Source organism: Mirounga angustirostris, unplaced genomic scaffold (assembly GCF_029215605.1).
Source record: "Mirounga angustirostris isolate CCGP_5_RB_7025 unplaced genomic scaffold, mMirAng1.0.hap1 SCAF_6, whole genome shotgun sequence".
NCBI classification, from domain to species: Eukaryota; Metazoa; Chordata; class Mammalia; order Carnivora; family Phocidae; genus Mirounga; species Mirounga angustirostris.
The window spans coordinates 24,068,176-24,096,146 of NW_026991714.1; the positions used below are offsets into that span (position 1 = coordinate 24,068,176).

Here is a 27,971-nt window from a genome sequence, read left to right on the forward strand (position 1 = left end):
GGTCCAGTATGTCATTTAAAGTCTTCATTTCCTTGTTGATCTTTTGCATAGATGATCTGTCCATTTCAGTGACGGGGGTGTTAAAGTCCCCCACTATTATTGTACTGTTGTCAGTGTGTTTCTTTTTGTTAATTGGCTTATATAATTGGCTGCTCCCATGTTAGGGGCATAGATACTTACAATTGTTAGATCTTCTTGTTGGATAGACCCTTTAGGTAGGATATAGTGTCCTTCCTCATCTCTTATTACAGTCTTTGGTTTAAAATCTAATTTGTCTGATCTAAGGATTGCCACCCCAGCTTTCTTTTGGTGTCCATTAGCATCGTAAATGGATTTCCACCCCCTCACTTTCAATCTGGGGGTGTCTTTGGGCCTAAAATGAGTCTCTGGCAGACTGCATATTGATGGGTCTTGTTTTTTAATCCAATCTGATAGCCTGTGTCTTTTGATTGGGGCATTTAGCCCGTTTACATTCAGGGTAACTATTGAAAGATATGAATTTAGTGCCACTGTATTGCCTGTAAGGTGACTGTTACTGTATATTGTCTGTGTTCCTTTCTGGTCTATGTGGCTTTTAGGCTCTCTCTTTGCTTTGAGGACCCCTTTCAATATTTCTTGTAGGGCTGGTTTCGTGTTTGCAAATTCCTTTAGTTTCTGTTTGTCCTGGAAGATTTTTATCTCTCCTTCTATTTTCAATGACAGCCTAGCTGGATAGAGTATTCTAGGCTGCATATTTTTCTCATTTAGTGCTCTGAATATATCATGCCAGTCCTTTCTGGCCTGCCAGGTCTCTGTGGATAGGTCTGTTGCCAATCTAATGTTTCTACCATTGTATGTTACAGATCTCTTCTCCCAAGCTGCTTTCAGGATTTTCTCTTTGTCTCTGAGACTCGTAAGTTTTACTATTAGATGTCCGGGTGTTGACCTATTTTTATTGATTTTGAGAGGGGTTCTCTGTGCCTCCTGGATTTTGATGCCTGTTTCCTTCCCCAAATTAGGGAAGTTCTTTGCTATAATTTGCTCCAATATACCTTCTGCTCCTCTCTCTCTTTCTTCTTCTTCTGAGATCCCAATTATTCTAATGTGTTTTGTCTTATGGTATCGCTTATCTCTCGAATTCTGCCCTCGTGATCCAGTAGTTGTTTATCTCTCTTTTTCTCAGCTTCTTGATTTTCCATCATTTGGTCTTCTATATCACTGATTCTCTCTTCTGCCTCATTTATCCTAGCAGTTAGTGCCCCCATTTTTATTGCACCTCATTAATAGCCTTTTTGATTTTAGCTTGGTTAGATTTTAGTTCTTTTCTTTCTCCAGGAAGGGTTTCTCTAATAACTTCTGTGCTTTTTTCGAGCCCAGCTAGAATCTTTAAAATCATGATTCTGAACTCTAGGTCCAACATCGTACTAATGTCCATATTGAGTAGGTCCCTGGCAGTCGGTACTACCTCTTGTTCTTTTTTTGAGGTGATTTTTTTCATATTGTCATTTTGTTCAGAGGAGAATAGATGAGTGAGAGAACAAAATGCTAACAGGTAACAGTGTCCCCAGAAAATATACTCTAAACAAATCAGAAAAGACCTGAAACCAGGGGAAAAGAAAGGGAAAGAGAGAGAAAAGAAAAAGAAAAAAAAAAGAAAAAGAAGAAGATAAAAACAAACGAAAACAGAACAAAACAAAAAAAACAGAATATGATAAAATATGATCAGGCTGGTGCATAGATCGGTGCCACACACTAGATTTGGGTGTATTTTGGTCTGTTAGATGAAAGTGCCTCCCAAATTTTTAAAGAAAGAAAAACTTATATATGTGCAAAAATAAGGGTTGATATGATGAAGGGATGGAATATGACTGTAAAGATGAAAGTTATAAAAAATATTAAAGAAGGAATTGATAAGATAAGAAGTTGTTTGGAAAAAGAAAGAAGAGCATTTAAAAAAAATGGGGGGAGAGAATGTGATCAGGCAGGAGACTAGAACAAAGCCATACACTAAAGATTTAGGGTATATTTTGATCTGTTAGAAGAAACTATATCTCAAACGTTTAAAAGAGAGAACAACATATATATATGCCAAAAATAAGGGTAACTACTATGAAAGGATAGAATATGACTCTAAAAATGAAAAATAAAAATGTTTTTTAAAAAAGGAATTGATAAGATGTTGGTTGAAAAAGGGAAAAAGAAAAATTAAAAAAAAAAGACAGTTAAAAAAATTAACTTGGAAAGACTAAAGAATCATGGTAAAAAAGCCATGGATTCTATGTGCAGTATTCCCCTAGCTCTCGAGTTCTGCTGTTCTCATTGATCGGTAAACTTGGTCTTGGCTGGCTGTCCTTGCTGATCTTCTGGGGGAGGGGCCTGTTGCCATGGTTCCCAAATGTCTTTGCTGGAGGTGGAATTGCCCCACTCTTGCCCAGTCCGGGCTAAGTAATCTGCTCGGGTTTGCTCTCAGGAGCTTTTGTTCCCTGCAAAGTCTCCATACAGCTTTGGAGGCTGATAGTGAAAATGGCGGCCTCCCAATCTCTGCCCCAGAGGAGCCGAGAACTCGGGGCCCCGCTCCTCAGTGAGCCCTCAGAGAAAAGCAGTCAGTCACTCCCGTCTACCCAGTCTCCAGCCACACCCGTGCTCACCTGGCCTGTGACTGAGCATTTCTATCTCTGGCACCCAACCCCGTGTGGAGTCTCCAAACCCAGCAGATCCCTGTAGTGTGCTCCTGCACCTCTCCTCCCGGGGGAAGAAGGGGAGTCTCCCCGGATCTGCCACTTGTTGGGTCCCTGCTGGAGGAGCAGTGGCCCGACTGTGCCGGGGATCACGGTATATGGCAACCCCGAGCTGAGAGCCCACTCCTCGGCTCTATCTCTGCAGCCAGCTTCCCCGCTCCGATACCTGGGAGCTCTACCACACTCAGGGACCCCTGGTCTTTCTGTGACCCCGAGGGTCCTGAGACCACACTGTCCCGCAAGGGTTCCACCCCCCGCTTAGCCACTGGAGTGACATCCCTCAGCGGAGCAGACTTCTAAATGTTCTGATTTTGTGCTCCGCGGCTCTATCACTTGCCAGAAGCGGCTGACGGAGGCCCCTCCCCCGCCGTCTATCCTCCCGAATATCACCTCAGATTCACTTCTCTGCATGTCCTACCTTCCAGAAAGTGGTCGCTTTTCTGTTCAGAGAGTTGTTGCTATTCTTTTCTTTGATCTCCTGTTGAGTTCGTAGGTGTTCAGAATGGTTTGATCCCTATCCAGCTGAATTCCTGAGACCTGAGGAAATCCAGGTCTCCTACTCCTCTGCCATCTTGCTCCTGTTCAGAAACTTTATTTTGATGTAGTCCCAGTAGTTTATTTTTCCTTTTATTTCCCTTGCCTCTGGAGACATATCTAGAGGGAATTTGCTACAGCTGATAATATATTGACATTTTTGGTTTCAAGCTCTTGCTTTGGTTGCCAGCTGGACACATCAGAATGGTGCTATTAGGAAGCACTTGTGCACCTTCTCTGCTATGACTGTAGCTCCTGTGTTATCATTCCTTTTCAAATAATATTGCCAAATATGGCATCCAGTACATAAAACTAAATTTCAGAGTTCATAAAACATGGAGTCATTCTTTCTTTCTTTCTTTCTTTCTTTCTTTCTTTCTTTCTTTCTTTCTTTTTTTTTTAGGGCTTCCTTGTGCACCACCAGAATATGTGGTTCTACATAGTATTCCACCTCGCAAATCAGACACTTACCAGTATGGAGAAGAAATAGTGTATGAATGTGTCGAAGGTTTTGGGATTAATGGATCTGCATCTATAAAATGTTTAGGAGGAAAATGGTCCCATCCACCAAAATGCATAAGTATAGTGCATTTAATTTTACTCTAAGGTTGATCAATATTCTTAATTCAGAGGATAAATGGTACAAATATGAAACCAGACAGTAATTCTAGAATTTAACAAGGTATCTCTGGAAAGTTGTGGAGTCTGGTAGAGAACTAATAACCCTAGGAATAATAAAAGTGTGACAGCATGAGCCCAAATTATTTCACTTTCATGTTGCTTTGTGTGCACATTCAACAACCTCTGATAAATGTCCTCAGAGTCCTCATCTCCATTCCTGGACCACAGCTGGTCCCTGCTCAGTGATCTCATCATTATTCAATTTACTGTTAGTTTATCAGTTATCTCCTTATAAGTATACAGTTTTCTAAGATATTTGACATAATTAAAAGTAACAGATTTTGACAGAAGCAAAAAATACAAATACATACATAATGTAGGTGGCTTGTATGGGCAAAAAAGAATTTGAATGGAAGAAGTGTGATATCAAGCATTACATGTATCCCTATGTTTTCAGGCTTCCAACATCATCATCCCCACCTTTTACTTTTGATAAACATAGGACTACTCAATATAATTAAATCAGAAGACTTCTAACACATTTTTTCAACTTATAACAGTGCTCATTGGTTTGATGTGTACCTATTACTCTACATTATAGTTATTGGTCAGTATGTATTTTAAAAGATTTACTGAACAAGTACATATTCTTTTCTTTCAGAAACAGACTGTTTTGGCTTACCCGATTTTGGTAATGCCATACCCATAGGCCCAATGAAGGAATCATATAAGTCAGAAGAAAAAGTGACTTATAAATGTCCAAAATATTACGAATTGGATGGACCCAATTTTGTACAGTGTATTAAGAGCCAATGGATAGGAAAGCCAACATGCAAAGGTACTTCAATAAAATTTTAGAATCTATTTATCAAAATGCCTTAAGTAATATAATATAGAATTCCCTCTAACATCATTTAAACAATGGACATAGATTATTTTTTAGGCCAGGTCAAAGAAGGTTTATACTTTAACATAAAGGGATGAAATGGTGTACTCAGTTGTTAATCTTAAAGCCCAACGGTTCTCAAACTATGGTCTCTGGAATAACAGCATCAGCATCTTCTGGGAAATTGTTAGAAATGCAAATGTAAATTCACTGGCTCACTCAGACCTGTTGAGTCAAAAACTCTGAGGCTGCAACCCTGAAATTGTCTTAACAATTTCCAAGGGATTTGATGTATACTCCAGTTTAGGAACCATAGCCAGAGGCTATTACCTTTACATCCACCTGAATCTCACTGGTGAATTATACATTACTCATTGAAATGTCTTTAAGAATTTGCAAAAAAAAGGGGGGGGGGGCACCTGGGTGGCTCAGTTGGTTAAGCGACTGCCTTCAGCTCAGGTCATGATCCCAGGGTCCTGGGATCGAGCCCCACATCAGGCTCCCTGCTCAGTGGGAAGCCTGCTTCTCCCTCTCCCACTCCCCCTGCTTGTATTCCCTCTCTCGCTGTCTCTCTCTCTCTGTCAATTAAATAAATAAATTAAATCTTTAAAAAAAATTTGCAAAAAAAATTATTAAAGAGTGTTCTTATAAATTATACATTTATTGTTCTGTTATTTTTCCACATCTCCTGTTTGGATCCTCAGTTAATCATCTTTCCTTCAACTATAGTATTCTTCAAAGTATGTTAATTCTTCATTTATTCTCTAAGAAAGTGCATACTGTGTTTATTTTTCTAAGGTCCTAAAATTACATTCATAAACAGGATGATTGTAAGCCAAAATCTGACATCAAATAATCTTTTTTTATTATTGTCTTGTGGTTTATAAGTTTATATTGAATTTATGTAATTTGTAATATTGATTTTACTAAAAAAGGGAAATGTCCAGAAAAACTCTCATTTTCAAAGAAGCTTAAATCTTATCAAAAGATACTGCTTTATCTCTCTTTCTTCAATCCTATATGTAAATTTCTTAAAATTAACTCTCTTTCATGACAGATGAACTGTTGATTTTAAATCCCCCTTCAGATATATTTGGAATCCTGTTCGTTGATTTGCTACTCAAAATGATCATTATGTTAGAGATGCTACTTTTTTCTTTCTATTCAGATATTTCCTGTGAGAATCCACCCAAAGTGAAAAATGCTATTATACTAAGTGAGAAGCCTACTTATCTACCTGGTCAGAGCGCCCGTTATGAATGCATCAAACCTTTTGAACTGTTTGGGGAAGTAGAAGTAATATGTTTAAATGGGACCTGGACACAACCCCCTCAGTGTGCAGGTAAAGTATCTTATTTCCCCTCAAATTTTAGAGAATATATTAAGGACTGGATATGTCAATATAAATATATAATGACATAGTTCTTATGGAATCTTTTTTTTATCTCAAATAAAATGATGGTGCTTAAAATCCAATTTTTTCTTTTTGTGGACTGCATAGTGATATCTATTTATTTTATGAAAGAATTGGCCAGATTAGGACAGTTGGAATCATGGAAAATTCTCTTTTTTTTTAATTTTTATTTTTAGAGAGAGAGAGTGTGAGCATGAGTGCGAGCAGTGGGGGGAGGGGCAGAGGGAAGGGAGAGAGAGAATCTTTAGCAGACACCACACTGAGCATGGAGCCTGCTGTGGGGATCGATCTCACAACCCTGAGATCATGACCTGAGCAGAAATCAAGAGTCAGACATTTAATCGACTGAGCCACCAGGCACCCAGATCTTAAGCATTAAGATACTTAGTTATTTCCTGAGGAATAAATGTATTAAAGATATGGGGGGGGGGCTGAGTGGCTCAGTCAGAGCAGAACCTGCTTCCCCCTCTGTCTGCTGCTCCCCCTGCTTGTGCTCTCTCTCTCTCTCTCTGACAAATAAATAAAATCTTTTTTTTTAAATGATATACTGAGGACATTTGACAGCTCTATGAAATTTCACTTTGAGACACACAATCAACAACTGGGGCATGTTCATAGAATCTGATATAAATTTGGGCTTCTTCAGCATGTGGACTATATAAAGGTAAGTTACTAGCTGAGCTCAACCAGAGAATTAGTGTATATAGAAAAAAAGTCTGAGAACTTGGTCATAGGACACTCCAGTAATTAGAGTTTAGGAAATAAGAGGACCCAACAAAGGAGATATTATAGCTGCTTGTTTGTCAAATCAGCTTTTGCCCGGCATATATATTTTCCAATCTTTTACTTTGAGCCCACCTGTTTTCATGTTGAAGTTAGTTTCTTTTAGTTGCCATATAGTCCGCTCTTGTTTATGTATCCATTCTGCCATTTTCAGTCTTTTAACTGAAATATTTAAGCCACTTACACTTAAAATAATTATTGATAGATTAGGGGCTGTGTCAGCCATTTTATTATTTGTCTTCCATTTCTTTCCTCTATTTCTCACTCCCATTCTTTTTTGGCTGTGCCTGCGGACTTTTGGAACATTTTAAAATAATTTTATTTTGATATGTCTTTGTTGTTTTGGAGCATTTCTCTTTGTATAGCTTTATCCGTGGTTGCTCAAGGTATTAAGATGCACATAATGCTTGTCACCTTCCCCCCACCCCCGTTTTGACATTTTACCACTTCAGGTGAAATGAGGAAACCTTACTTCCACTTAGGTCCATTCACCCTTCCACATTTTATTTTATTTTATTTATTATTTATTTATTGATAGAAAGAGAGAGAGAGAGTGAGTGGAGTGGCAGAAGGAGAGGGAGAGAGAAAATCTTAAGCAGACTCCACACCCAGTTTGGAGCCTGACACAGGGCTCAGTCTCACAACCCTGAGATCATGACCTGAGCTAAAGTCAAGAGTGGACACTTAACCAACTGACTGAGCCTCCCAGGCGCCCCTACCTTCCCCACATTTCAAACATATGTTTCTTAAGTATTTCTTCTACATATACTGAACACCATATCAAATGATATAATGTTTCACAAACATCAAACATAACAAACTCCTTAGGAAAAAAGAGTCCATTATATTTACCCTTATTTTTTCAGTCCATTGTTTGTTTGTTTGTTTCCTTCATGAAGTCTCAATCCTCTCTCTGTTATCTTTTCCCTGATATTTGAAGAATTCCTTTAGCAATCCTTTAAAGATAGATAGATCTGCTGGAGATAAATGTTCTGTTTTCCTTTGTCTCAGAATATCTTCTTTTCTCCCTTAAACCCTAGAGGATAGAATCACGGTATATAGCACTCAGGGCTGACGGTTCTTTTCTTCCAGCACTTGAAAAATGTTGTCACTTCTTTCTGGCTTGATGGTCACAGATGAGAACCCCACTAACATTTGAATCCTTTTGCCCTTAGAAGTTTGCATAATTTCTATGTAGCTGCTTTTGAGATTTTTTTCTTTCTCTTTAGCTTTCCTCAGTTGAATGTGGCTTATCTTGGCATGAATTTCTTTGGGTTTGTCCTGTTTGGCTTTTTCAATATGAATGTTTATGCCTTGTGCCCAATTTGGGAAATTTTCAGTCAGTATTTTTAGAAGTTTTTTTGGTTTTGTTTTTAGTCTATTTTCAAAGTGAGTAATTTGTATTCTGTATGCAAGTTTATTTATCCTTCTGTCATCTGTAATCCGTGATTGAGCCCATCCAGTGAGGTTTTTGTTTTAAATTCCATTATTATATTTTTTAGTTCTATAATTCCCACTGGAATTTTAAAAACCATCGTCAAATAATTCCAGTATCTGTGTCAAAGACGTGTTGTGATCTGTTGATTGTCTTTTCTCTTTTGAGATTTTCCTGGTCCTTGGTATGATGAGTGATTTCCAATTGTGTTCTAGACATTTCGGGTGTTGTGTTAAGATTCTGGATTTTATTGAAATCTCTTATTTACCAGGCCTCCACTACTGCAGAGTGCAAGTCCAGGCTTCCCACTTGGCCTCCACTGACACCATGGAAAGGGGAGAGGTGTCTTGTTTCCTGACTGTGGATAGAAGTCTAGGTCCCACCCTTGACCTCTGTTGATCACTGTTGGTCTCTGATCAACGTGGGGAGAGAGTTGGTCAAGGTTTCTTCTGTTTTTCAGGAGTAATTCAACTATTGTAAAAAGAAATATTTCTGTCTTCCTAGAATACTCCTTTCCTGAGCCTTTGGCTAACGAGAGCAGACAATTCTTGGAACTTTTTTTTTTCCCTGAACTTGATATCATTTCTGGGTTCCAGTCTTCTTCAGTGCCCAGTCCAGGATCCACAGGAGGCAACATGAAAACCCAAACAACTCACTGCAGTATAATTCCTTGAATACCAAGCCTCTGATCAGATCGACGTCTTCTCTACATCCTTCACCATCTCTTTTGTTGGTTTTTATATTTTTAGTCATACTGAGAAGGAATAAGCAGAAAGGTCTCTACCTCATCATGTCCAGAACAGGAAGCCAGCAATTCTCTTTCCCATTATACAAATGTGTAATTCTTTGACTTTAATTAAAGAAGTTGATGTTCCCTTTATAAAGTAAATGAAAATCAATAAGCAATAACTAGAGATCCAATAGACACTGCAGTATGTTGTATGTAACAAGAAAGTTTCTTTGTTTCCATTAGCTATCCATCTGTCCAGTATTTATTCAGTAAGAAAAACATTTTTTAACACCAGAATACGTAAAGCAGATATATTTGTTAATGCTTCATGTGTGCTTTCATGTGGGATAAAAGGAAAGCCTTAGAATTGTAATTCTCAGTTTAAGTGATTAAAATTTCTTCAGTGGGGGTGCGTGGGTGGCTCAGTTGGCTAAGCGTCTGCCTTTGGCTCAGGTCATGATCCCAGGGCTCTCTGCTCAGCGGGGAATCTGCTTCTCCCTTTGCCTCTCCCTCTGGGCTTGTGCTCTCTCTCTCGCTGACTCTCTCTCAAATAAATAAATATTTATTTATTTGTCAGAGAGAGAGAGGGAGAGCACAAGCAGGGGAAGCTGTAGGCAGAGGGAGAAGCAGGCTCCCTGCTGAGCAAGGAGCCAATGTGGGTCTTGATCCCAGGACCCTAGGATCACAACCCGAGCCGATGGCAGATGCTTAACTGACTGAGCCACTCAGGTGTCCCAAATAAAATCTTTAAAAAAATAAAATAAAATAAAATTTCTTCAGTGAATCCTTTCTGTCAACAGAAATCACAAGCCTTGATATTGCATATTGTGCTATATTTTTATTTGCTTTATTTTAACCTGTTTTTCAATAAATCAAATAAATATTTTTTTTAGATCCTAAAGGAAAATGTGGGCCTCCTCCACCTATTGACAATGGAGACATTACCTCATTCCCATCATCAACATATGCTCCGGGATCATCAGTAGAGTACAAATGCCAGTCCTTCTATGTACTTCAGGGATACAAGACCATAAGATGTAGAAATGGACAGTGGTCAACCCCACCAAAATGCTTAGGTAAATATTTCAATATTCTCATGGATCCTGGGAAAATCAGTATAATAGATGTTTTGCTGTTATTAATAGAATGTTCATGGATTAACAAACATTTGTTGAATGCTGACTATCAAATACTAATGTGTGAAGAAAAAAACCTGGAAAAAAACTCTTGCTCTAGCAAAATATCATTTAATGAAAGGATTTGATTTCTTCATGTTAAAATTGACATTATGAATCTTTGATTAAAACATTTAATTATCACACCTTAAACATAGTACCTCATTTTACATCATTAATCATTTAAAGTGATTTAAATTGACACAATGGATTTTCAATGAACTGGTTTGGAAAAGGTTTTGAAAATGAAGCCCTGGGCCAGTATAGAAGATTCTACTTGAAAGTCTGAAATTCTGGGGCGCCTGGGTGGTTAAGCATGTGCTTTCAGCTCAGTTCATGATCCCAGGGTCCTGGGATGGAGCACCGCGTCAGGCTCCCTGCTCAGCAGAGAGTCTGCTTTTCTCTCTCCCTCTGCTGCTCCACCTGCTTGTGTGCTCACTCTCTCTCTGTCAAATAAATAAATAAAATCTTTTAAAAAAAGTCTGAAATTCTGTTTTCAATGTTTTATATTCTTTTTTTTTATCTTCAGAGATCTGTACAATATCAGAAGACATCATGAGAACACATAATATACGATTTCGATGGTCTTCTGAGCCAAAACTTTATTCTAAAACGAGGGATGTTATTGAATTTGAATGTATCCCTGGACATCATAAAAAGACCCCACTGCATACATTCCGAGCCACCTGTCGGGAAGGGAAACTGACGTATCCTCAATGTTGGTAATACAGTGGTGAAGATGCAGTCCTAAAATTAAAATATACATTTAGTCAGAATTTTTCATTATCAATCCAATTCTCAGTTTATTTTGTCAAATATTGTGTAACTCATTTATATTCATAAATCAGAAGTTGTATTAAATATTATGTGGATGATGTAATTATAATCAGAGAGATGAATAAATCACTTCTTAAAAGTGCCTCATTAAAACTTGGCAAACCAAAATGCTTTGTGTCCCACTCATAAAATATCTATGGCAAGAAATTAGATTCAATCACTCCAGTGCCTACTTCCATCCATCTTTCCCTCTAACTTTCTCATACCTTCTTCCATAACTTCTGGGGCTGCCTGAGACTCTCCATTTCAGAAGAAATGGTTGAAAATGCTTTTCTCCATCTTTAATACAATTTTACTTCAAAAATACATAAAAACATAACTATGTCATACCTATGTGAGTAATAAGATATAAGTAGTTATTATTAGCCTTTGCTTATCTACCAGATATAAGTGGTTATTATCTACTTTTGCTTATCTACCAAATGATGAAATGCAAGATATTCTACAAGATGACTATCTAGCACACATAAAAATTCAAACAAATCATAAAGAGAAATTAGAATCTAATTGGGTACATACCTGTCATAACACAACATGAAAAATAACAAAAAAATCTGATATCAAGTATAAACACACACATGCACACACACACACAAATACATAGTATGCTTTGACCACACATAAATGTGTATAGAACAAAGATTGTCAGGAAGTACAATAAAATATTTATAATAACTACAGTTGAATTTAGAGATGCTAGGGGTAAGAGTTGGTGGTTAAGTCCTTAAGGCTCACCTGTATTTTCCATGTTTTCTGTCTTTAATATGTATCAGCTTTGAACCACAATAAAGGTGGTTATTTTAATGGGGTGCCTGGCAGGCTCATCCGGTGGAGTGTGCTCACGATCTCAGGGTCATGAGTACAAGCTCCACATTGGGTGTAGAGATTACTTAAATATGTAAATAAATGTTTTAAAAAATAAAATAAAGATATATTAAAAGTAAGGCAATATATGTTGAGAATTATGAGGACCTCTTTGGTAATGATCTTCAAATCTAATGACATCTTCATGATTTTTCTGCTATAGTGTGTTTTGGAAACATTCAACCACAAGAGACTGAAATATGATTTTTATGTTCATACATTTCAAACGTAATTAGTTAAAATCAGTTGACTGTAAACATTTTTAACTTCTACAAAAACATGAAAACTTTAAGATGAAAATAAAGATATAATTAAGGTAAATATATTTTAAGGTGATATCTTGTTACTTCATTTTGCATCAAATCAAGTGGCATTCTTAGAATGAATAACCTGGTTGTCTCTAATGGAGTCAGTTTATCTAAATCTGAATCACAAGTGACAGCTAGTTTTCTCATGTTTAAAGGATATTGTTACAATTGGCAAGTTATCTTTGCTGTTAATATTGGTATATATACTATTTCTCCAAAACCTTTCACCGAATGCTTGTGGAATCTATTTAGGACACTTAACCTGTAACCAGTATAGCCTATAACTAATTGTTTTCATTGTTGGCTGCAAAATAGTGATTTTTAAGACAAATTCTATTCTTTTTCTGCACTTACTGTCATTCTTGTGTAAAGGTGAGTGTTAATTTGCCAACTCCTTAAAACCTTTACCTAAAAAGATTTAGTAAATCTTTATTTTTGCTCTTTAATTTCCAATTTTTGGAATAAGGACTTGATGATAGTGACCTGTGATGGCTTTAAAGATTTTTTTCTTGGGGGAGGAGCAAGATGGCAGAGGAGGAGGAGACCTAAATTTCATCTGGTCCCAGGAATTCAGCTAGATAGGGTTCAAACCATTCAGAACACCTACGAACTCAACAGGGGATCGAGGAAAAGAATAGCAGCAACTCTCTGAACAGAAAAGGGACCACTTTCTGGAAGGTAGGACATGCGGAGAAGTGAATCTGAGGCGATATTCAGGAAGATAGACGGTGGGGGAGGGGGTCTCCATCGGTCGGTTCTGGCAAATGATAGAGCCACGGAGTACAAAATCAGAACTTTTAGAAGTCGGCTCCACTGAGGGAACGTCGCTCCAGTGGCTAAGCAGGGCGTGGAACCCTCGTGGGACAGTGTGGTCTCAGGACCCTCGGGGTCACAGAAAGACCGGGAGTGCCTGAGTGTGGCAGAGCTCCCAGGTATTGGAGCAGGGAAGCCGGCTGCAGAGACAAGAGAGGAGGCGCGGGCTCTCAGCTCGGGGTTGCCATAAACCATGATCCGTGGCTCAGTCGGGCCACTGCTCCTCCAGCAGGGACCCAACAAGCAGCAGATCCGGGGAGACTCCCCTTCCTCCCCTGGGAGGAGTGGCACAGGAGCACTCTGGAGCACTTTGGAGACTCCACACCGAGTCGGGTGCCAGAGATAGAAATGCTTGGTCACAGGCCGGGTGAGCACGGAGTGCTGCTGGAGACCAGGGAGACGGGAGTGACTGACTGCTTTTCTCTAGGGGCTCACTGAGGAGAGGGGCCCGGAGTTCTCAGCTCCTCTGGGGTGGAGATTGGGAGGCCTTCATTTTCACTCTTGTCCTCCAAAGCTGTACAGAAAGCTTGCAGGGAACAAAAGCTCCGGAGAGCAAACCCCAGCAGATTACTTAGCCTGCCCCAGCAAGGGTGGGGCAATTCCACCTCCAGCAAAGACATTTGGGAACCATGGCAACAGGCCCCTCCCCCAGAAGATCAGGAAGAACAGCCAGCCAAGACCAAGTTTACTGATCAATGAGAATGGCAGAACTCCAGCACTAGGGGAATACTGCACATAGAATTCATGGCTTTTTTACCATGATGCTTTAGTCTTTCAAAGTTAATTTTTTTTTTAATTTTCTTTTTCTTTTTTTTTTTTGAATTTTTCTTTTTCCCTTTTTCAACCAACATCTTATCAATCCCTTTTTTAAAAAATCTTTTTTACTTTTCATTTTTAGAGTCATATTCTATCCCTTCATAGTAGTTAACCTTATTTTAGGTATATATGTATAAGTTGTTCTTTCTTTATAATTTTGGGATACAGTTTCTTCTAACAGACCAAAATATACCCTAAATCTCTAGTGTATGGCTTTGTTCTAGTCCCCTGCCTGATCACATTCTCTCCCTTTTTTTTAATCCTCTTATTTCTTTTTTCAACCAGTTTCTTATCTTATCAATTCCTTTTATAAAATCTTTTATAATTTTCATCTTTACAGTCGTATTCCATCCCTTCATCATATTTACCCTTATTTTTGTACATATATAAGTTTTCCCTTCTTTAAAATTTTGGGAGGTACTTTCTTCTAACAGACCAAAATATGCTCAAAATCTAGTGTGTGGCACTGATCTATGCACGAGCCATATCATATTTGATCATATTCTGTTTTGCTTTTGTTTTGTTTTTTTTTATCTTTTTCTTTCGTTTTTTTTTTTCTTTTTTCTTTCTTTCCGTTTCTTTTCCCCCAGTTTCAGTTCTTTTCTGATTTGTTTAGTGTATATTTTTCTGGGGTCGTTACCCTATTAGCATTTTGTTCTTTCATTCATCTGTTCTCCTCTGGACAAAATGACAAGACAGAAAAAAATCACCTCAACAAAAAGAACAAGAGGCAGTACCGACTGCCAGGGACCTAATCAATACGGACATTAGTACAATGTCGGAACTAGAGTTCAGAATCACGATTTTAAAGATACTAGCTGGGCTTAAAAAAAGCATGGAAGTTATTACAGAAACCCTTTCTGGAGAAATAAAAGAACTAAAATCTAACCAAGTTGAAATCAAAAAGGGTGTTAATGAGGTGCAATCCAAAATGGAGGCTCTAACTGCTAGGATAAATGAGGCAGAAGAGAGAATTAGTAATATAGAAGACCAAATGATGGAGAATAAAGAAGCCGAGAAAAAGAGAGATAAACAACTACTGGATCACGAGGGCAGAATTCGAGAGATAAGCGATACCATAAGAAGAAACAATATTAGAATAATTGGGATCCCAGAAGAAAAAGAAAGAGAGAGAGTGGCAGAAGGTATATTGGAGGGGCACCTGGATGGCTCAGTTGGTTAAGCAACTCCCTTTGGCTCAGGTCATGATCCTGGGGTCTCAGGATTGAGTCCCGCATCAGGCTCCCTGCTCAGTGGGGAGTCAGCCTCTGCCTCTGACACTCTCTCCTCTCATGTTCTCTCTCTCATTCTCTCTCTCTCAGAGATAAATAAAATCTTAAAAAAAAGAAGAAGAAGAAGGTATATTGGAGCAAATTATAGCAGAGAAATTCCCTAATTTGGGGAAGGAAACAGGCATCAAAATCCAGGAGGCACAGAGAACCCCTCTCAAAATCAATAAAAATAGGTCAACACCCTGACATCTAATAGTAAAACTTACGAGTCTCAGAGACAAAGAGAAAATCCTGAAAGCAGCTCAGGAGAAGAGATCTGTGACCTACAATGAAACATAAGACATTAGATTGGCAACAGACCTATCCACAGAGACCTGGCAGGCCAGAAAGGACTGGCATGATATATTCAGAGCACTAAATGAGAAAAATATGCAGCCAAGAATACTATATCCAGCTAGGCTGTCATTGAAAATAGAAGGAGAGATAAAAAGCTTCCAGGACAAACAAAAATTAAAGAAATTTGCAAACACAAAAAGAGCCCTACAATAACTATAGAAAGGGGTCCTCTAAGCAAAGAGAGAGCCTAAAAGCAACATAGACCAGAAAGGAACACAGACAATACACAGTAACAGTCACCTTACAGGCAATACAATGGCACTAAATTCATATCTTTCAATAGTTACCCTGAATGTAAATGAGCTAAATGCCCCAATCAGAAAACACAGGGTATCAGATTGGATAAAAAAACAAGACCCATTGATATGCTGTCTGCAAGAGACTCATTTTAGACCCAAAGACACCCCCAGATTGAAAGTGAATGGGTGGAAAATCATTTACCATGCTAATGGACACCAAAAGAAAGCTGGGGTGTCAATCCTTAGATCAGACAAATTTTAAGAGATGAGGAAGGACACTATATTCTACTTAAAGTGTCTATCCAAGAAGAAGATCTAACAATTGTAAATATCTATGCCCCTAACATGGGAGCAGCCAATTATATAAGTCAATTAAAACAAAAACAAAGAAACACATCAACAACAATACAATAATAGTGGGGGACTTTAACACCCCTGTCACTGAAATGGACAGATCATCGAAGCAAAAGATCAATAAGGAAATAAAGACTTTAAATGACACACTGGACCAAATGGACTTCATAGATATATTCAGAACATTCCATCCCAAAGCAATGGAATACACATTCTTCTCCTAGTGCCCATGGAACATTCTCCAGAACAGATCACATCCTAGGTCACAAATCAGGTCTCAGCTGGTACCAAAAGATTAGAATCATTCCCTGCATATTTTCAGACCACAATGCTTTGAAACTAGAACTCAATAAAAAGAGGAAAGTCGGAAAGAACTCAAATACATGGAGGCTAAAGAGCATCCTACTAAAGAATGAATGGGTCAACCAGGAAATTAAAGAAGAATTTTAAAAATTCATGGAAACCAATGAAAATGAAAACACAACTGTTCAAAATCTTTGGGATGCAGCAAAGGCAGTCCTAAGAGGAAAGTATATAGCAATATAAGCCTTCCTCAAGAAACAAGAAAAGTCTCAAACACAACCTAACCCTACACCTAAAGGAGCTGGAGAAAGAACAGCAAATAAAGCCTAAACCCAGCAGGAGAAGAGAAATAATAAAGATCAGAGCAGAAATCAATGAAATAGAAACCAAAAGAACAGTAGAACAGATCAATGAAACTACGAGCTGGTTCTTTGAAAGTATTAATAAGATTGATAAACCCCTGGCCAGGCTTATCAAAAGAAAAAAGAAAGGACCCAAAGAAATAACATCACAAATGAAAAAGGAGAGATCACAAACAACACCAAAGAAATACAATTATAAGAACATATTAGGAGCAAATATATGCCAGCAAATTAGATAATCTGGAAGAAATGGATGCATTCCTAGAGATGTATAAACTACCAAAACAGAACCAGGAAGAAATAGAAAACCTGAACAGACCCATAACCACTAAGGAAATTGAAGCAGTCATCAAATATACCCTAACAAACAAGAGCCCAGGGCCAGATGGTTTCCCAGGGGAATTCTACCAAACATTTCAAGAGGAATTAATACCTATTCTTCTGAAACTGTTCCAAAAAATAGAAATGAGGCACCTGGGTGGCTCAGTTGGTTAAGCGACTGCCTTCGGCTCAGGTCATGATCCTGGAGTACCGGGATCGAGTCCCACATCAGGCTCCCTGCTCAGCGGGGAGTCTGCTTCTCCCTCTGACCCTCCCCCCCATGCTCTCTCTCTCTCATTCTCTCTCTCTCTCAAATAAATAAATAAAAAAAATAGAAATGGAAGGAAAACTTCCAAACTCGTTTTTTGAGGTCACCATTACCTTGATCCCAAAACCAGACAAAGACACCATCAAAAAGGAGAATTATAGACCAATATTCCTGATGAACATGAATGTAAAAATTTTCAGCAAAACACTAGCCAATAGGATCCAACAGTACATTAAAAGGATTATTCACCAAGACGAAGTGGGATTTATCCCTGGGCTACAAGATTGCTTCAACATCCGCAATTCAATCAGTGTGATGCAATACATTAATAAAAGAAAGAACAAGAACCATATGATCCTCTCAATAGATGCAGAAAAAGCATTTGACAAAGTACAGCATCCTTTCTTGATCAAAACTCTTCAGAATATAGGGATAGAGGGTACATACCTTAATATCATAAAAGCCATCTATGAAAAACCCACAGCAAATATCACTCTCAATGGGGAAAAACTGAGAGCTTTCCCCCTAAGGTCAGGAATGCGGCAGGGATGTCCACTATCACCACTGCTATTCAACATAGTATTAGAAGTCCTAGCCACAGCAATCAGACAACCAAAAGGAATAAAAGACATCTGAATCGGCAAAGAAGAAGTCAAACTCTCACTGTTTGCAGATGATATGATACTTTATGTGGAAAACCCAAAAGACTCCACCCCAAAACTGCTAGAACTCATACAGGAATTCAGTAATGTGGCAGGATATAAAATCCATGCACAGAAATCAGTAGCATTCCTATACACCAACAACAAGACAGAAGAGAAATTAAGGAGTCGATCCCATTTACAATTGCACCCAAAACCATAAGATACCTAGGAATAAATCTAACCAAATTGGCAAAGGATCTGTACTCAGAAAACTATAAAGTACTCATGAAAGAAATTGAGGAAGACACAAAGAAATGGAAAAACGTTCCATGCTCAAGGATTGGAAGAACAAATATTGTGAAGGCATCAGTGCTACCTAGAGCAATCTACACATTCAATGCAATCCCTATCAAAATATCATTCGCTTTTTTCAAAGAAATGGAACAAATAATCCTAAAATTTGTATGGAACCAGAAAAGACCCTGAATAGCCAGAAGAATGTTGAAAAAGAAAAGCAAAGCTGGTGGCATCACAATTCGGACTTCTAGCTCTATGTCATCATCAAGACAGTATGGTCCTGGCACAAAAACAGACACATAGATCAATGGAACAGAATAGAGAGCCCAGAAATGGACCCTCAACTCTATGGTCAACTAATCTTCGACAAAGCATGAAGAATGTCCAATGGCAAAAAGAGAGTCTCTTCAACAAATGGTGTTGGGAAAATTGGACAGCCACATGCAGAAGAATTACACTGGACCATTTCCTTACACCACACACAAAAATAGACTCCAAATGGTTGAAAGACCTAAATGTGAGACAGGAGTCCATCAAAATCCTAAAGGAGAACATGGGCAGCAACCTCTTTGACCTCAGCCGCAGCAACTTCTTCCTAGAAGCATCACCAAAGGCAAGGGAAGCAAGGGCAAAAATGAACTCTTGGGACTTCATCAAGATAAAAAGCTTTTGCACAGCAAAAGAAACAGTCAACAAAACCAAAAGACAACCGACAGAATGGGAGAAGATATTTGCAAATGATATATCAGATAAAGGGCGAGTAATCAAAAATCTATAAAGAACTTATCAAATTCAACTCCCAAAAAACAAATGATCCAATCAAGAAATGGGCAGAAGACATGAACAGACATTTTTCCAAAGAAGACATCGAAATGGACAACAGACACATGAAAAAGTGTTACATTGCTCAGCAGCAGGGAAATCCAAATCAAAACCTCAATGAGATACCACCTCACACCAGTCAGAATGGCTAAAATTAAGAAGTCAGGAAATGACAGATGTTGACGGGGATGGGGAGACAGGGGAACCCTCCTACATTGTTGGTGGGAATGCAAGCTGGTACAGCCACTCTGGAAAACAGTATGGAGGTTCCTTAAAAAGTTGAAAATAGAGTTACCATACGACCCAGCAATTGTACTACTGAGTATTTACCCGAAAGATACAAATGTAGGGATCCGAAGGAGTACGTGCACCCCGATGTTTATAGCAGCAATGTCCACAACCAAACTGTGGAAAGAGCCAAGATGTCCATAGACAGATGAATGGATAAAGAAGAAGTGGTATATATATACAATGGAATATTATGCAGCCATCAAAAGGAATGAAATCTTGCCATTTGCAATGACGTGGATGGATCAGGAGGGTGTTATGCTGAGTGAAATAAGTCAATCAGAGAAAGACATGTATCATGTGATCTCACTGACATGAGGAATTCTAAATCTCAGGAAACGAATTGAGGGTTGCTGGAGTGGTGGGGGGGTGGGAGGGATGGGGTGGCTGGGTGATAGACATTGGGGAGTATATGTGCTATGGTTAGTGCTGTGAATTGTGTAAGACTGTTGAATCACAGACCTGTACCTCTGAAACAAATAATACATTATATGTTAAAAAAAAAAAAAAGAAGAAGAAGAAGATAGCAGGAAGGGAAGAATGAAGGGGGGACATCGGAGGGGGAGATGAACCATGAGAGACTATGGACTCTGAGAAACAAACTGAGGGTTCTAGAGGGGAGGGGGGTGTGGGTTGGGTTAGCCTGGTGATGAGTATTAAAGAGGGCATGTACTCAACGGAGCAGTGGGTGTTACACGCAAACAATGAATCATGGAACACTGCATCAAAAACTAATGCTGTAATGTATGCTGATTAATATAACATAATAAAATAAAAAGATTTTTTTCTTTTTTTTTAACGTTCTATCAGCATGGATTCATGAATTTTTATTTATTCAATTTGTTACAAACAATTATAGTCATTATTCTTTGAAGCTCAAATTATCCCAAATTTGGCTAGTGAGTGCCTCTTGAAACTGGCTCCTGATTGCTTTGTTATACCCTCTAGTCTTTGAGTGTTTTCATTTCTTTTTAGCACAACACAATGTTCCAGGCTCGCTGTATACTTCCCTGACCAACACCCATAATCATACAGCTTTCCAAAAAGGTCTGTTTCTTTTTATTGGGAAATAGTGTTTAGAACACAAGAATTGTGTTATTGGTACTAGATGGGAATGTTCAATACTGTTGAAAGTCATTAAATGTCTTTTTGCTTGTCAGAAATCTGAAATAGAAATGAAATTTAAAATTCATTGGCTCCTATTGGGTCTTACAATTCAGAGTTAAAAATAATACAGGGCTGGGGCGCCTGGGTGGCTCAGTTGGTTGGGCGACTGCCTTCGGCTCAGGTCATGATCCTGGAGTCCCGGGATCGAGTCCCGCATCGGGCTCCTTGCTCGGCAGGGAGTCTGCTTCTCCCTCTGACCCTCCCCCCTCTCATGTGCTCTCTCTCTCTCATTCTCTCTGTCTCAAATAAATAAATAAAATCTTTAAAAAATAATAATAATAATACAGGGCTAAGAAACTTTTAAATACACTTTCTGTCTTTTCTCTTTATTCATATATTCTTATATTTCTTATATTTCAGAATTTTTAGAAATAATATTAAGAGTATAATGCAAACATTACTATTAGCAGTTAAACTGCTGAATGAAGGTTAAAATGTCTTTGCATTTATTTTGTCCCAGGATGTTTGACTGTGAGTGTAATTACTCTCTTCAAAAATGACTTGAAATAATTCTTAACTCTGATTAATAGAGCTTTACACTTATTTGCGTTAGTATTTTTTTTCAATTTTAGATTTTGCTTTTCTCTTTTAAGCTAAACTTAAAAATATGAAAAGCACCTACATTTTTTTAAAGATTTTATTTATTTATTTATTTCAGGGAGAGAGAGAAAGGGGGGATGAACAGAGGGAGAGAAAGAAAAACTCAAGCAGACTCCCAGCGGAGCATGATCCCAGTGTGGGACTCAATCTCACCACCCTGAGATCATCACCTGAGCCGAAAACCAAGAGTCAGACACTTAACCAACTGAGGCACCCAGGTGGTTCAAACACCTACAGGCTTCAAAAGTCAAAGTAATATGAGAAGTATGCCGAGTAGTCTTACTTCCATCATATCTGATCCCTCATTTAATAAAGTTATATTTTTATTAGTTTCTGACATCATTCCAGTGTTCATTAATCTCCTTTTTTTATAGAGAAGGGAGATTATTTTACACATTTATCTATAATGTGTTTTCGTATTTATTTATTTTAGTATCTAGTTCCAATATTCCCGTGAATAACCTTCCTCAGCAACCTCAGTAGCTGTGCTGCAATCGACCTAGTCAGCAACACAGTCTGGCATCATCCCCCCCACACCCAACACACACACACACACACACACACACACCCGCGAAGTGTTGCTGGGGCCGGGGCCCAAAGAGAGAAGGTTCTGTGGCATTGTCCTCCTCTGGGCTCCTCTGACTTTGGCCTTGTTGCTGGGATGCTTCAGAATAAAAGTCTAGTGGCTCAGAAGTGTAGGAGGAACCCAAATTGGGGGCGGGGGGGTGGGGGGCTAGGTGGGATTAGAACCCCCTCCAAGAATGGTGGTGGTGGGCAGACACTGTGGAAGGCCTCATCTTTGGACAGTCAATGTGGAATTTTTCTTTGTGTAACTGTGTCATCCAATCAAACAATTAGGATTTTTTTTCTTGGTGGATGGACACTCTGCCCTTAACTTTTCATATGCAAAATTTAATTTAGTAGGTGCCCGAACCCCAGGTGCGCACAGCAGCCCCTCTCAGGGAAGCCCATCTCTCACCCCTGTCGGAGACTTTTTAAATATATTACTGGAAATCCGCAAAGCACTGTGTAACGTTATCACATACATTACCTCCATCCTTTCTAATGGAAACCCTAGGAGGTGGGTGTTACATCCAAATCTTTCAGAGAATGCAGGAGTTTCAGAAATAAGCCCTAGCCCGTGATCACATTGGAAGGGAAAAGCCAAACCATAATTTGAACCTAATCTGCCTCACAGATCTTTTTTTTATAAGCAAGGTTATTCCTTTAGTTTGGGAAACAACCTCCCCTCTTCAAATAAAGCCTGAACTCAAAAATCAATAACGCTTTGAAAAATTTACCTAAAAGTGGCCAAAAATATTCTTAAGTAGCTTTGACGATCATTTGTAGTTTTCTCCTCATAACATGCGGGGCAAACCTGGGACAAGGGTGGATTCTCTGTTATTGTTATTATCATTTCACGTAAATTTAAAAACAAGGAGAAAATCCTGGACCTCTAGCGTACGATAAAATGTAAAGACTTTCATGTACAAAAGCCCTTAAAATAATTCGAGAGGCCTGCAAAACTAATAAAACACAAGAGTTCAATTAATTTTGTGGAGCTGAACTAAACTGAACGGCACGGAGGCTGACACGGTACCGACCGAACACAACCTAACACCGACCGAGGGCAAACTAACCGGGTCAAGGTTGCCACGACGGGGTCAATAGACACCGGCCGACGCCAGCAGCTCGCGCAGGCGCAGAGCCGGGCCGAGGGAGGGCGACCGAGAGGGAATCCGCCCCGCCTTCCCCAGGCCCCGCCCGCCCTGCTTCAGTTCCCGGCCTTGCCACTAGGGGCCGGCCGCGGTCCCCGCAGCGCCTGTGGCCGCGAAGCCGAGCGGCCCAGGTTTCCAGCCGGGCCCCTTTTCCAGCTGGGCCCCAGCATGGCTGCCCCCAGGGCTGCGGGTCGGGAAGCCTCCGCGTTCTCGTTTCCCTGACGGTCCCGGCTTCTGTGCTCTCCTTCCCCTCCCCAGGCCACTCGAGCAGACATGTTTGCCAAGGCCTTTCGGGTCAAGTCCAACACGGCCATCAAGGGGTCGGACAGGTGAGGGAGAGAAGGGGCCGGACAGGTGAGGGAGAGGCGGGGCCTGCTCCGCCCGCCAGGGCACCCCGACATTTCTCAGCGCAGAGGCTGGCCCACTGCCTCTCTGAGCTAGCTCAGCCGACCTGGGGTGGAGGCCGAGGGAACGTCCAGCCGGGGAGCGGGGGTGGGTTAGACTCATTTTGAGGGCGAAGAGGGAGAGCAGGCCTGGTTTGTCTCCCGGGCTGTCTTTTGGATATTCTAGTTAGTTTAAAGGAAAACGTAATTCAGCCAGCGCTTACTGACTGCGGTCGACATAAGGTGTTGAGGGGTCAAACACGAAGGATTGCAGGTTCCCCGCCCTCCAAAGAGCTTCGAGTCCCTTAGGAAAAATCAGAGGGGCACCGGGAACTACAACTACGGGAGAAAAAGGATGTGGCGGTTACTTCTGGCAGGAGAGACAGATGGAGGGTGAAGTGGGAGAGAATTAAGGGCCACGTTTTAAGAGCTGGGTCTGTTACGCAGTGTTGCAGATGCTGATACCACGTTGCGAATTTTGGAACCAGTGTTCTCTAGTCACTCTTGGTGCCCTCGTATAGCTTTTTAACCATAAACTGACAGATGCGCCGGGCAGATGTGAGGAAAGGGGTGGGTCCAAGGGCGAGGCATGGAGTCTGGAAGGTAGGGCTGGGTTTCTAGTCAGGCTAACCTGGTTACTCACTGGTTCTCAGTTGTCCTCTTTCTTTGTAAAACGGAAAGACTTGCCCCCAGGAATATGTGAAAATAGATGAGACATTGGATGAGAAAGAGAATAGGATGTTTTGGAAGAGTGTATGAGAATGGGGCATCATCAACCAGCTTTTCCTTGGCCCTTGTGATTCTATAGGAAGTCCTTCGGAGTCCTTCCTATGTATTAAAATCCGTCCAGGCAGGACTCACGCCAGGTACTGGTTTGCTCTCTGCAGGAGAAAGCTTCGGGCTGATGTGACCACTGCTTTCCCCACTCTTGGAAGAGATCAGGTCCCTGCCTTAGTACCTGGAAAGGAAGAGCTCAACGTTGTGAAGTTGTATGCTCACAGAGGGGATGCAGTGACTGTGTACGTGTGTGGTGGCAACCCCATCCTATTTGAACTGGAGAAAAACCTGTATCCAACAGGTATGTCAATAGGATGGAGATGGCCATTACTATCATCCTTGCCTACCATCTGTTTCTCCTTTCTTTCATTAAACTGCCTTACTTAAAACGTGAAGTGCAAAATCTCCCAATATCATCCCTAAGGGTCTTTTTGGACCCAGTGTCCCTAGAATTGGGTCTTTCAAGATCAAGAACTGCTACAGGAGGGAGAATAACAGGGCTAACACAGGAAGAGGATAAGTTGGCAAGGGACGTTCTGAGATGAAGGAATAATAATTCATAGTGGGTTAAGTAGGGATGGAGCAGAGGTCTTGAAAAGGGTGGGATTTCAGGACATGTAAAAAATATTCTTAAAACTTCATTAGCAGGATTTTCTTAAGAAACTGAAGAGATACGGTGATAGGAAGGAAGCTAGGTTAATTAAACTACATACCCAGCTGTCTTACTGATGTACTTCAATCGAGATACCTCACAGGATTCTTTCTGAGGCTCTGCCCGGCTCTCAGGATCCTTTGCTTTCTCTCTTTGTCACAGATCTCAGACATTCAGAGTCCTTTTCTCTTTTCCGTAGCTGCTGACGCCTACTTTGTCACTTGGGGCTCTTCTCCCCCAAGCTTGGCGGCAGCGGCGCAACGCGGTCGCCTTCGGTTCCCTGTGCCCCCACTCCACTTGGCGGCTCTACAGACAGGCCCTTTTTGATCTCAGGTTTTACTGCTAATCACTGTGAACACAGAGGGAATAAAAATAATAAACATGGGGAGGTTTCAACATTTCCTACAGGCTGGCGCCCTGTTCTTCGCTTACTTGCTTCTGAGGTCACAGATGGCATCCTTGTTGGGTCTCTGTCCCCGCTTTTATCTACCGTGCCCATTTTGCTGCCGCATCCAGGTGGAATCATAGGGGCCTCCCAGTCTCGAGGGACATCCAGTTTTTTAAGTATCTGCCTGCTTTAAGAAGGAAACCTCTTTGGGCCTCACAGCCTCCCCTCTAGCTTTGAGTTGAGTTTCTTTTCTATTTCTTAATTTAAGTGCCCTTAGTGTTTGGCTTGCCAGTTCCCTAGGGGATTGACCTTTTGGCAATAAGTCTTTCTGTGTCTCTTTTTGGGCAGTATACACCTTGTGGTCCTATCCTGACCTTCTCCCAACGTTCACAACATGGCCTCTGGTGCTCGAAAAACTGGTCGGGGGAGCAGGTAAGAGGATTTTCCTATATTCTGGCTATTGGCCAAAACCTACTTAGTAAGGGCCAACTACTTTAATAAATGCACCCATTTCCTGTATTCATACAATTGAAAAATGGAATTTTTTCCCCATGTGTGTTTCCTCCCTCACTTGGCTGCTTCCATAAGGTCCCTGGGCCGCTAGGACCCTGTTGAAAGGCCTCAATAAGCTTCGTACTTTGTACTTAAATCAGAAAATGCTTTGTGAACCATATGCTATACTTTAAATCAATAAGCTAAATTTTGGAAAGCAGAGTAAGAGATCATGGAACCTGACTGTCAGCTTGGTGCTTCAGTTTGACCACTAGCCCCCCAAAGGGAAAAGGTCTGATGCTTAGGTTGCATTTCTTAATTTTCATTATCAATAACCTAGTTGATACTTCATAAGTGTTTGTTGGCTGAGTGAATGCATAAATGATGAAGTAAAACTTGGAATTGGTTAGAGGCACAATGTGCGTTGTGATGCTTTTGTCTTGTTTGCCACATATTTGATGCTTCCAGGCCTGGTGGTGCCCCCTGCCGGTCTGCTGCAGGTACAGAAGGGGGACCTCTGTGCCATTGCCTTGGTGGGGAACAGGTACTGTGCCTGTCCGCTGTGCCTTTGGGGGAAAAACTTAGGTAAAACTGGGGAAGGGGGTGGGAAAGGACAACTTCCAAAGCTTATGGGTAAAGATTAAAAGAGAAAAACAGGGGGCGCCTGGGTGGCTCAGTTAGTTAAGCAACTGCCTTCAGCTCAGGTCGTGATCCTGGAGTCCTTGGATCGAGTCCCGCATCGGGCTCCCTGCTCAGCAGGGAGTCTGCTTCTCCCTCTGACCCTCCCCCCTCTCATGCTCTCTCTCTCTCTCTCTCTCTCTCAAATAAATAAATAAAATCTTTAAAAAAATAAAAAATAAAAATAAAAAAATAAAAGAGAAAAACAGATTCTTCTTCCAGAAGCACAGAGTGGGCCATGGGTAAATGGCAGTGAGCCTGTGTGGGTGATTGCCAGGAGTTGGGGGATGAGAGAAATAGGGAGAGTTTGGTCAAAGGATACAAACTTTCAGTTATAGGATAAATACAGTTGGAAGATCTAATGGATAACGTGAAGATCTAATGGATAATGGATAAAGTGATTATAATTGGTAACACTATATTGTGTAACTGAAATTTGCTAAGAAAGTAGAATTTACCTGTTCTCACACTGACCCCTAGCCAAATAAGAGCACAAAAAACAAAAAGAATAAGCTTTGGAGAAGACGGTATATGTCTTTCTCACTATTTTAAAGTTACTTCCTAACACAATATGATAGTGAATAGTGAATATTCAACAAATGTTTGTTAAATAGATAAATGAATATTTATGCCTGATAGTTCTGTTTTGATCTCAAAATAAAGCAATATGCTATTCCTTGTTTGTTCTGTTTATAAAAATTACTATTGTCTACTAAATACAAACATGCACATTTATGTAATCCTAAACACACACACACACCCTGAACTTTGGGAAAAAATAAGTCACATACAATCACTTATTTTTTTGTTCTTGTTGCAGGTCCTGCTGAGATAATTTACGAAATTATTCTTCATGCAAAAAGATAGTTGTTTAGGGAAATCCTGGGGGCCCACAGCAAGAAAATAACTAGCCTCTTTACTTAGGAAAAGGAAAAATATACAGGCAATATAATCTATAACTAAATGATTGACAATTTCAGGACTGGAATGGTTCATTCTGACTAACTGAACTGTTTCTCTGGCTACTTCTGACTGTTAGAGCTGCAGGCTTTAAAGAATTGTTCACCTGCAGATGTTCATAGAGGTCTATCAGAATACATTTAGGTTCTGTATAAACCTATATAGAGTAAGGAAAACATTCAAAGAATTTTGAAAAGCAGTACATTTAGCCCATTTAATAAACTGGAACAATATTATAACCACACCAGGTAAAGAAATGTTTTAAAATCAGAAGAGTGCTGCCTGTCCTTAGAAGGAGCACAGGAAATAGTTTAATTCCTTCCATTTCCAAAGGTGGATTTATTTTTATAATTACATTGATAGTTTTAATTTTGCTTCAAAATGTATGTAACATATTTGACACTTAATATTGCACACTAATATAAGACAGTATGTGTATCTTTGTGTTACTAAGAATATTTTCACATTTTATATCTCTCCTACTTTGTTTCAGACAACTCAGTCAAAGCAATAAACATTTTTCAGTGTTTACTGTCTGTCAACAATCTGGTTCCAGGGACATAATGATGAATGAAACACAGTCCTTTTCCTCAAGGATCGTACAGTATATGTGAAGGGTCAGGGAATTAGGAAAACAAATAATATAAGAAAAATATATTATTTCTTTAAATTGATTTTGTACTTAATATTCCAGCAT

The 27,971-nt window shown here is 39.9% G+C and overlaps 1 protein-coding gene across 4 annotated transcripts in view; it reads left to right on the forward strand.

Annotated features, from left to right (window-relative positions):
• The window catches only part of CFH (complement factor H), a 231,337-nt gene that overhangs the window by 55,281 nt on the left and 148,085 nt on the right, over nucleotides 1–27,971 (forward strand). For 2 of the 4 annotated variants that reach the window (XM_064593898.1, XM_064593899.1), the window contains exons 1-3: nucleotides 23,054–23,273; nucleotides 24,215–24,405; nucleotides 25,493–25,576. The exons of 1 other annotated variant lie outside the window; for it this stretch is intronic. In XM_064593898.1, coding sequence (XP_064449968.1) covers nucleotides 23,218–23,273; nucleotides 24,215–24,405; nucleotides 25,493–25,576 — 331 coding nt within the window. In that variant the 5' untranslated portion in view covers nucleotides 23,054–23,217. Of the gene's footprint in view, nucleotides 1–23,053; nucleotides 23,274–24,214; nucleotides 24,406–25,492; nucleotides 25,577–27,971 lie in introns of those variants that run through there. One more of the 4 variants, XM_064593897.1, reaches the window with a different exon arrangement.